The sequence below is a fragment of the Pygocentrus nattereri genome, chromosome 14 (genome assembly GCF_015220715.1).
Source record: "Pygocentrus nattereri isolate fPygNat1 chromosome 14, fPygNat1.pri, whole genome shotgun sequence".
NCBI lineage: Eukaryota > Metazoa > Chordata > Actinopteri > Characiformes > Serrasalmidae > Pygocentrus > Pygocentrus nattereri.
In genome coordinates, this window is record NC_051224.1 from 33,441,612 (window position 1) to 33,453,456 (window position 11,845).

The 11,845-nt window shown below is 36.8% G+C and overlaps 1 protein-coding gene across 1 annotated transcript in view; it reads left to right on the forward strand.

Moving 5' to 3' along the window:
• The window catches only part of LOC108415874, a 60,831-nt gene extending 53,953 nt beyond the window's left edge, over positions 1 to 6,878 (forward strand). The window contains exon 9 of the mRNA XM_037544698.1: positions 222 to 6,878. Coding sequence (XP_037400595.1) covers positions 222 to 415 — 194 coding nt within the window. The 3' untranslated portion in view covers positions 416 to 6,878. The remainder of the gene's footprint in view (positions 1 to 221) is intronic.
• The last annotated feature ends 4,967 nt before the right edge of the window (positions 6,879 to 11,845 follow it).

The following is an 11,845-nucleotide window of genomic DNA, read 5'->3' on the forward strand; positions in this document are numbered from 1 at the left end:
TGAAAGAATGGAAGCCGTAATAACAACAAAGATCAGACTCCAAATACTGGAATGTTGGATATAAGCTGTGAAGGCTTCTCTTCAATTTTCTTCACCACATGTTTCCCGCTTGTTCTAATGCTGAAAATGAATAACTTCTACTAAATTGACGTTCTGTCTAGAAATGGCATAAGTGAAGGGTGGTCTCAATGTTTCCTTGTATTGTTTTTTTTCCCATTCAGCTCAAGCTCAGGAGGAGGATGTAGAGTACGCCACGGTCGTCACTCAGCCCAAAAAGAAGAAGAAGCAAAAGCAGGCAGAGGAAGAGGTTCAGTATGGAGAGGTGGTGTTCAACACTGGTGGTGCCAAACACCAGAGAGAGCAACCTAAAGAGCAGGAAGACTGTGTGTACTCACAGGTTCAGCATAATCGGTGAGGGTGATGCCTGTACAATGTAGTAAATACAAGGCCACAAAGTAGCTAAGCAAGACTTTGGTTTCTGTCTTTATTTGTTCTTATTTAAGTGCAAAGTTATTATCGTTGTTATGTTTTATGTCTTTGCTATTTACTCATTTTTGTTTTATTATTTACTATTTAGTTTTAATAAGTTTTAATGTAATTACATAATTAATTACATCACTTACTCATGCATGGAACTGCATTACAATTAATTTACGTTCAGTTTCAGGTCTGCACTGTTTTTTCATTGATTTTCTGTTTTGATGCCAACTAATGACAAACAGGCAAGAATGTAAAGAATGGGTGACCCTTTATTGTGTCCCCACTTTATAGTAAATGCATCTAATAACTGTGTTGTTCCATATTAACAATACATGCAACAACAATGTAACTACTGGTGATGTGTTCACCGTTACAGTTGGGTTACAGTAATAACAACTCATGTAAATGGATCAACTTCAGTTCCTACTCATGTAATTACAGAAATATATCTTGAAAATTGGAGCAGCACATTTATCTTATGTAATTACACATGTGTAATAGGCTAATTACAATTGTGTAAACTCTAAAATTTCCTGTTTGAACGAGGAGGTGTGTCATTACTTACATTTTAAAAGAATGTACACAGCGACTTTCTTAAAATTTAGCTAGCTGCAGGACTATGCTTGTGTTACCCAACACACTAACCAAAGTTCTGGTTTATATATTATATTATAATATATATGGGTTTCATATTTTCCCAAAAACAATGCCTGGATTGCCAGTCTGGAATTTCACTGTACCTACATAACAACTACACTTTAAAGTAATGGTTCTTCAAAGGTTCTTTAGCTAAGAAAGTGGTTCTGTGTAGAACCATGAACAAAGAACCCTTGCATGATTAAAGGGTTCTCTCCTCATGAGTCATTTATATTGATTGAAAATGTGTTGTATATGGATCAGTATAGAACCTTTATGAAAAGGGTCCCATATAGCACCATAAAGGGCTCTTCTATTGGTACACTGTCACGCTTGTAAGAAAAGAAGAACCCTTTTTTGGTGCTGTTCTATATAGAACCATTTTCTTTACTAAAAAACCCTTGAAGTAGCATCATTTGAAGTGTGTATAAAGGAACTGCACTTACTTCAAAGTGCAACTTTTACATAATTCCTGTAGGATACTACTACGGCTAGCTAAATGTTTGGAAAGTTGTCAGTTTCTCGTACAGATGCCAGTAATTACACACCTCTTGCCATAATCATAAGTCGTTTGGTAAAAGCAGCAGTTTATACAAATGTAATTACTCTATTACACATGTGTAATTACATGACAGAAAATATTGCCATTATGACTGTCAAGATATGCTTCTTACATAAGTAACTGAAGTGATACATTGGCTATACTACTGTACTCCATCTCCAACAGTATCGGGATTACATCACTTAGTTACATTGTCATTGCATGCATTGTTAATGTGTAACTACACAGTTGTTAATGCTTAACACAATATTTTAAGGAATACATGTTACAGGTATATTAAAGTCTCCTTCTTTGTTCAATAAAGCCCAAATTAGACTCTTCTAAATGAGTTAATCGCTGTGTATTACCTTTATTCATTATGCCATGTTGTGTAAAATCACTTTGCATTATGAGTTGTAATAATGCAGGTGGCAACCTATTAAGCATGAATAATTGGCAACAATTATTCCTAAAGATTCTATATAGCATCAGGATATTATTACATTAGAGCTAATAAGAGTGTAATAAGGTATTAATGGGTTGTAATTCTAAAGTGCAGTTTTTGTTTTGTTGTTAATGATCCTGAATAACTACTGAACTTCTTGAAAACCTCTTAGCCTCTGGTTAGTGAGCACTAAAACTGCCCTTTAGATTAAAGCACATCTGGAATGATTAGTGACTTATTAAACTTTAATTAGCCCAGATGCAATAAACACTATCAAGAATCCTTAAGAATAAAATGTTGCCAATACACTATTTAAATGCAAATTGACAAATCAGGTGCATAAACATGTTTATTGTGTGTTATTGCAACTAATAATAGCCATGTTTACACCACACCTCCAATTATATACTTATACAGTCATAATCATAATATTTACAAACGGACATGAGTGAGGTATCGGAATCTCTCTGCTTGTTGCGCTGAACAGCGTGTGAAATTACCCACAACACTTTTTGATCTTTAGAGTGTTAACCGTAATGGTGTTCCTGTTTTGCAAGGTTGTCTCAGTTAATGTGACATGATGGGACTTGGTTTGGGGGCAGTCCACCTTGTTCTTCAATGATACTTTAGCTGAGCTTTGTAAGTCTTCCACATCATCACCTAGAAAAGCTGGAGACACTGAATTAAAATGCAGTGCAGAAACCAAAGCTTTGGCTTTCTGAAGCCCAGCTAGTCAGTACGCTTGGTTCAGACACCCAGCGTTGGTTTTTCTCTGTGGTTTGCGAACCACTGTCTTCAGCTGCTTTAGCAAGAAAAGGGGGAAGAAAGAGTTGCTTAATTTTTCCAGTAAACACTTCTGCTTCTCTGTCACGCTTGTGTCTTGTTGAAAACGCTGCAGCTGTGGTTCGCTGTGTGAAAGTACCCGTCTTTAAGATGTACTGTAGGAAATGTGAGAGTATTACACTGGAAAAAGAAGGTTTTCAACTTTGCCATGTTCTTTGAAAGCATTTAAACCTGATTAACTGCGATTGCTGTTCATTTTTTTATGCGTTAATTGATTTTTTATTTTTTTGTCATAATATTGTTGTGCTGAAATCCGTTATGAGTTCTGGGATGGGGAGAGTTGATTGGCACGGTCTACTGTATATCTCAGGTACACCACACCTTAGCAGCACACGAAAGATGAATATCTTGGATAAAAACCGTGACCAGATTCAAGCCGGGCACTTGTGCCAACTAGCCCCAACGAGGGGTTGGGTGGCACGTTTGATGGGGATGGTTGGCACAATATTAAAAAGGCTGTTTATAAGAATGGAATATCAAACCATATCAAATATTTAAACCCAACAAGAAATGCAGAGTTTTCCAAAACTCTTTGTATACCTGGTTGATATACATGGTTAGGTGTAGGCATTGCACATGCTGGAAACATTAATGATATTAACATTACTGTTATTAATACCACCTTTACAGGTGAAATCAAAATGTGTTTCCATTAAATATTAGTTCTCTTCAAACATCACCAACCTGATAACATTTTTGAGTCAATTAAACATTAACAATGTTTCTTTTAGTTTGTCACTGGCTTATATTGAAACATCTTTTAATTGGCCTTTACTTCAAATCTTCTACTTGGCCAAAGTCACAATTCATTATAAACATTAAAAGTTAGATTATTTTGATCTTGAGTTGAGCAACCTTTTACAACTACAACGTAAACTCAATGTAAACAGTGATCTAGTACAGTACTGGGTTCTAGGTGTATTATTTAGAATGCTGCTATGCTAATCTGTGTGAAGTGTAATGTACAATAATATATGTTTGTGACAATGGTTGTACACTTGGGTAGCCAACTTGCCAACCTCCCCCAAAAGCCATATCCAGCCCCACCCACATCAGGACATAACTGCATCTACTTCATTAACAATCTAGCATTACTTATCATTGGGTTCAAATCATATTTCAAAATATAGCCTGACTTTTCTACAGTATGTTTTAAATTTCTCTTAAAATCAGTTCTATACTGTCATTTTTTACATTGAATAAAATGGAACACTCTTATAAAAGGTGTTCTACAGTGGTTCTTTAGTAAGGGGTTATACTTCATGCCTAAATGGCTCTTTGCATGATGTGAAATTGTTCTTTAGATTGATGGAGAAAGTGTAATATACAATTCTCTATAGAAAATGTTGTGTATAGCACAAATGGGTTCCTCTATTGTTATAATCTCAAACTTATACAACACATTCTCCATCAATCTGAAGAACCAATTCATGAACCATTTAAAGAACCATTTAAGTGCGTGTGAGTTATCTGTCAAAATAAAATGTGATCAAAATAATCGTACTTTTCTCAGAACAGTGTAGCTGCACTGAAAAAGGGGTTCGCGAATAAACTCCAACGGTAAATAGAATTTTCTTTTTCAATGCTTAGAAAGCACTGACAGTGTTCCATGTGGTTGCTAACCTGCATACAGCATTACGGCCCGTATACTTGGTGACCGTGCACTTTAAGGGTCTTTCTCTGTTCACACAGTAGATCCTTATCAATGTGGAGGTTTTTTTTAAGTGTGTTACTCATGCTTGGCTTCCTTCTCTTGCCATGCAACTTCCTGAGTAGACTTCTAAAATAACCCCATATCACGCCATCTCAAAAGCAAGCATCAAGTACAAATTGTCCCTCTACAGTTTGATGTTTGGACTCTGCCATCATTACAAATATTATACTTTTAACTATTATAGTACTTTAAATAACACATAAACCGTGCAATACCTCCATCAGGTGTTTATGCTCAAACATAGCTTGAACTTCAACTTCAGTTTTGAACCAATTTGACAGATTTCCTTTCAGTATTTCAGTTAACCCCTTGAAATCCCAGGCTCATTATATACAAGGCTTATTTTACAGTAGGTACATGGACTACAATGAAAACTGGCTTATTCTTAGGTTATAGATGTAAAAACAAATACATTAGAAAATTTATCTTCTTTATTGCTGGAGCTACAAGGCTACAGTTGCTAACAAACTATTGAAACCAATAGTCACCCAAATCCTTCCCATAATTATCCGTCCCCAAAATTTCTCTCATCATGCTCAAACTGCACTGATGTGGTTGAGAGGAATCAGAATTTGGCACAACACTCATGCATTCCATGAGCTAAGAATGCTAAAATAAATAAATAGATAAAACAATAAATAAAACAATTGAAATTGTCTGAAAAAGACTTGTGTATGTTATATTTTCTTAAAGATTTTTTTCAAAATCTACAGCCTAATATTGTTCTTCTAATTCATCTAAAGATACATTAATTTGCATAATGTCTGGCCAGAACGAGAGATCAGCAGAGGTGCACATCAGTGATGCCAGCTATAGCACATCATATAACAGCACACTATGACATCACAGTGTGAGTACGTCACATAAATGTTGCACATAAGTTTTAGAACCCCTGCTCAAATCACCTCTGTCTCAACCTTAATAAAGAGCTGGACGAGAGAAATTGTATTATTCTGTACACTTCAGTGCCATTTTCACAGATTGCAGCTCTCAAGCTAGGACCATGAAAAGTTGCCAGATTATAGAGCCTATATGAGAATGGTACACTTTTGCTTAAGGATCCAATCACATGGTATGATTTTTGTACAGCAACAATTCAAACACAGTATTTCTCCCCACAATGCTACAAGTTGGGATTCTGCACCAACAGCCTAGCAACCACCCAGGATTCTACAGTAACAGCCTAGCAACACTTTAGTTAGCAATGGCCTTGTAACACCTTAGCAACCACCTGGGATGATGTAGCAACAGCAAAACAACACCTTAGCAACCACCTAGAATACTGTAGCATTGGCCTAGGAACACCTTTCCAACCCCCTGCATATCAACAGTTTAACAACACCTTAGCAACCACCTGGGATACCATGACAATGGCCTAGTGATGCCTTAGAAACAACCTGAAATACCATAGCAATGGCCCAGCAACATCTCAGCAACTACCTGGGATTCCATAGTAATGGCCTAGCAATACCTTAGCAACCACATGGGATAGCACTGCAATGGCCTAGCAACACCTTAGCAACCACCTGGAATACCATAGCAATGATCTAGCAACACCTTAAGTTCAACTTAAACCTTGGTAAGGATGGAGACAGCAGCTGTTGATAAAACTAAAACACATTAATGCATCATGTTGCCTTGTAGTTTGATTTCTCTCAACAGCTTCTTTTTGCAGTGATATTATCTGCAAAAAGCAGATTTGGTATATTTGATTTTTCACCAAATCTTTCCTTTAATCAAGCTTAGCAAATGCTCCAGTTTCTGATGTTGGGAAGGGAAACTTCTTTGCTACCTTTGGTCTTCAGGGTTTTAGCATTGAAGACGCACTGAATTTTACTTTGTTCACTGTAAATATATTTACATGTATATTATTTGTAGTGTTGGATTCCTATGGAAGAGCGAACGGGGATAATTTACATGCTGTTTAGAAATATGGGAAAATGCATTTGTGTTATTCTTGACTGCTTTAGCTTAATTATAGACCTGGTTGCACTCTATATTGCCATGATTACACCCTTGATTATGCTTGTTTTATATTCAAAAGTTTAGTCTGTTCACTGCAGCTGTACTTTGTGTTTGTGTATATTAATGTGATATTTTACATTTATATTTGTAACTACTTTGTAGTGTTTTATTAGTGTTATTATTTTATTTTTTTTTGCCAGAGAGGACATTATGGTCATAGTTTACATGCTATGAATAAAATCATGTAACTGTAATCCTGTATTTCCCCTGGGTTTTTTTCTACTTCTTCTATAGAGCATTAAGACACTTAATGCGTAATATCATGTTCTGTACAGCAAATTTGGTTTTTACAGTTCCAGACTCAAATGACGATGTAATCTTTAACTTCTTTAAATCCCAAGATTATCACATGTTAAGGCTTTACATACATGCATAAATATATACATACATACATACACACACACACACACACACACACACACACACATATAAAGGATTTTGGTCTAGGACACATGAAGTCAACAAAAACAGAGAACAAATAATATACAATACTTTGCATGACATTCTGCATAAAGCATATTGGTCCCACTTTAAATTAATTGTTACTTATAAATAACTATTTAGTTACACATTAACAATGTGTGTAAGTAAATCGTTATAAGAGACAACTTATGTGTTACCTATCAAACATTAGTTAGCAATAATCATTTGTACATGCATGCTTAATGATACAGGGGTATAATAAGATCAGAATCTAAGATCAAAATCTCAAAAAAAACAGTATTTTCATATAATCAGTTATAATATTGAGAATATAAGTGATTTTTGACAATTTGCCTAAATAATGTGAAAATAGGACATTATTTCAACACAATCTGAAAATCTCAAGATGACCAGTCAGGAGAACTCAAAACTCCAAGGCAACACGTTAAGGTTTTTGAGTTTTCTCACAGGCTTCTTTTGTGTTCATCTTGTCTAAAGTTCACTTTAAACCTACTTGGATTTGGTTGTTCATTCAATGTCAAGCTGCCAATAAAGCACAAAATAACGTTAGAAGGCCTACATGACTTTCATGGCCTTATATTATATTTATTAACTGGGGTCTGAGGGCATTTTCTAGATTTTTGCATATATTTATTTAAACCTGTCTTTAAAGATACATGTAAACAACATGATACCCCTTCATTAGTACATCATTAAAGGTCTTTTATGTGAAACTCACAATCACGTTATTACCATGCAACTGAGTAAATGTCACTTGTGTCTATCCAGCTCTGTCGTTCTTTATTAAGCCACCTTGCACTGAAAGTTTCATTAAATATCTAACAAATCACTGCTGTCGGATCAAAACCTCATATCTCCAAAATGGTAACTTTACAGGAGAAGGAAAAACATACTCTGCTTTTAATGTAAGCCTATGGAACCAGACTTTTTTCCAAGAAAATAGGGGTAATTTCGGTTAGTCCTTTCATCATGAAATATACAGCACCACAGGCACTTTCAAATTATGTCAAAAATTGAAAAATGGAGATACAAAGTTTTGACACAGACAGTCACTCACACACTCACACCCAGGGCGATTTAGCATGTCCAATCGACCTGACTGCATGTCTTTGGACTGTGGGAGGAAACCGGAGAACCCGGAGGAAACCCACGGAGACACGGGGAGAACATGCAAACTCCACACAGATAGATAGGAATAAATATCATTCAATCTAATCTTTAAATCAACCCCAATTCTGACCTTTGTTTGGGTTTTGATTTAGAGTTATGTAATATTCACCTTCAGACTTGCTTATCATCAACTGTATCAAAACCTAAAAATAACAACAACTTATTACAAATATGTTACAAATATATTTTTGTATATATATATATATATATATATATATATATATATATATATATGTGTGTGTGTGTGTGTGTGTGTGTGTGTGTGTGTGTGTGTATGTACATATATAATCTTCATTTTATTACTCATTAACAGTAACATAGTACAGCATTGCATTCTACATATATTATTTGTATAGTATAGTATAGTTACATATAGTATTTGTTTTTCAAGTCTCTACTCTTTGTAATTACATCCTTTCGCCTATTGCGTTCATTCTTTGGCAAAATGCCTTTGAAAATGCCTTCAACCCAATTATGTTTTCAGGCATTCACCTGTCAATCATACCATTGTTGGGGGAGGGGTCCAACAAATCGCTTCAGTGAAAAAGCTCTCTCTGCACTCTGGTGCACGACTTTGTGGCTACTCTTAGGTTAGCAGATGACTTCAGCCAGAGCAATTAATCCAATTTTGTTGCCAACTGTTTATACATGACCAGATGAGAAGTGTTTCAATCGTATGAGTAAGGTTTCTCATTCATCAGCCAGGGAGTCAACAAACAGGAGGCTAAAGTTAGCTTCTTATGTGAAGTTTCCATTCCATTATCAACAGTGCAGCGGTAACATTCAGGCACATTCAGGCACCAGCATGTTACTCCTGCATGGTTTAAGGTGGAGCGAAGAAATTAAAAAAGCCATGGGTGAATAAAAAGAGGGAGTGTAGCAATACTTTATAATAAATAATTAAACTTGGCAAGATTGAGGACTGTGTAAAAGACATAAAAGATGGGATGTCAAGACATTTTCTGCTACTTAACTCAGATAAAACAGAGGTCCTGCTTCTTGGTTCAAAATGAGCTAGAAACAAACCGTCTAACTTAACACTTAACAATCTCTCAGTTTCATCAAGCTTATCTGTTAAAATCTTGGTGTCATGATAGACGCTGATCTGTCCTTCGACACACATATAACTAACATCACTAGAACAGCCTTCCTGCATCTCCGCAATATCACTAAATTAAGAAATGCATTATCCCTACAGGATGCAGAAAAGCTAGTTCATGCATTCATTACTTCAAGGCTAGATTATTGTAATGCCCTGCTGTCTGGATGTCCCAGCAAAAGCCTTAACAAGCTTCAGCTAGTCCAGAACGCTGCACCCAGAGTCTTCACAAGAACCAGAAAGTTTGACCATATTAGTCCAGTTTTATCAGCCCTGCACTGGTTATCTAAACGGACTCGCCCCTCAGTACCTGAGTGACCTTCTCTCCCACTATGAACCATCACGCCTACTTAGATCACAAGGTGCTGGCTTATTATTAGTACCTAGAATTAATAAAGCTACATCAGGGGGGAGAGCTTTCTCATACAAAGCCCCCCAGCTCTGGAATAATCTTCCTGTTAATGTTCAGGAATCAGACACAGCCTCAATCTTTAAGTCTAGGCTAAAAACTTACTTGTACAGTCAAGCATTTGGTCATTAGTCTTCCCTGTCAGGTCTAGACCTGCTGGAGTCTCTGCTGCTCTGTTTTACTGTAATCTGTGGTCAGCTACTCTTTATAGAACTGACTGTTTTTTTTTTTCTTTCCTTTCTCTGCCGAGCTGATCAGCTGCCCATCCTGTGCGTCTGATGCTGTTGCCTCTTCTGCCTTGATTGGTGCCGCTGCTCACCAGCCTTCTGGACCGGTTTGACCACCACTGAGCTTCTTGCTTTACAGCGCTGTGCAGTCCTCACCCTCAGATCTTTCTTTTCCCACTTTACTAATAATACTTCATACTAATTATGTTTGCTATCCGGTGTCGACCATAGGAGGATGGGTTCCCCTTCTGAGTCTTGGTTCCTCTCAAGGTTTCTTCCTCTTTTAGGGAGTTTTTCCTTGCCACCGTCGTCGCTGGCTTGCTCATGGGGGCTCGGACCCGGATTTTCTTTTCTTCTCTTTTCTCTTCTCTCTGTACTGATTGTTCTGTAAAGCTGCTTTGTGACAACACCTGTTGTAAAAAGCGCTATATAAATAAATCTTGCTTGCTTGCTTGCTTTCCAGAAAGTGAGCTCAGAAGTGGATGTATTGCTCTGCCATCACCTCACTTGCTTTGATGCTATGTTAATTGCAGAGGGCTGCAGATATATGCTGTGTGTCAATATCACTGTTAACACTGGTTGACATTACTTTCCCAAACAAGTCCCTGATGTACTCTTTATACCAGCTGGCTAACATGATGAGGGCGTCAAACGCATATACCAGTGATTTTTGTAATATTGATATTTATAAGGAACATTTATTTGTGTACATTTTATGACTGTTTATATTTATCTAACTGGGAGCTACGCATTTAGCTGACTTGCTGGCTATAGCTGCTAAATTAGAAGTGGCTTGCTTGGTTTGTCCGTCTCGTGGTTTGACCCCTACACTTCACTCAGCATTACTTTACTCTCCATTACTCTTAAGCATTATTTAAGAATATAAAACATCATGTCAGTATTAGGTCAGAAACGCACTTCACGCAAGTAAGCGAACGCAGATGTGTTGAGCTATGCAGAGAGGATGTTGCATGTCGTTGCATTCCAAAATGTGTTTACAATGCAGTTCATAATGCAGCGCAAATGCAGGCTGCATTCCAAACATTACAGCAAGGGGCTATAGCAAAAGTCAAGCTTGGCCAAAATGGCACAAACCACCGATATACTTTATCTCGGTCAACTGTCTTAGCATACAAACAGTTGGACAAGTCTTGCAAAAATTTGTTTACTCAAATAAACATATAATCTACTTAATCACCTCATGCTTAGTGGTTGTGGATGTTGGAGTGAAAGTGGCTCCTATTGTTACTTTTCGTCTGTCGCCCCCTCAAGTACTGGGTGTATTAACTTCTACAGTGATATAAGAACATGAATTAAGTTTGTACAGAAAGGGTCTTTCGTTTACAATGCATTGGTCACCTATTTGTGTTCAGATACTTGCATGTGTTTCTGGGCTTATTCCTCATTAGCTTTCTTTAAATTAGCTTTATTTCTACTCAGCTGCTCTGACCGGGTGGTTCTGCATTGGTGTGTAACAGATAAGGTGTAACACAGCAATATATACACATAAGATGCTCAGTTTGCAAGTTAGAAGATGCCCTCGATGCTGGACTAATATCCATCTGCCCCATATGTAGCCAATGCTTGGTTAACATAGACAATAATTTCAACTCCATATGTTCAATTAAAGATTTTTTTTTATCTCCTGTATGAAGATAGAAAGTATTACAAGTGAATGTAATGCTTTGTTTCACCTCGCCTGCCACCAATAAATCAGCTGCCATGGTCCAGTTAAAGCTTTGCCCACTAAACAGGCTGTTGGCCTAATAGGATGATGCATTTTCACAATTATGTTGCCACAAAATGAGCAGA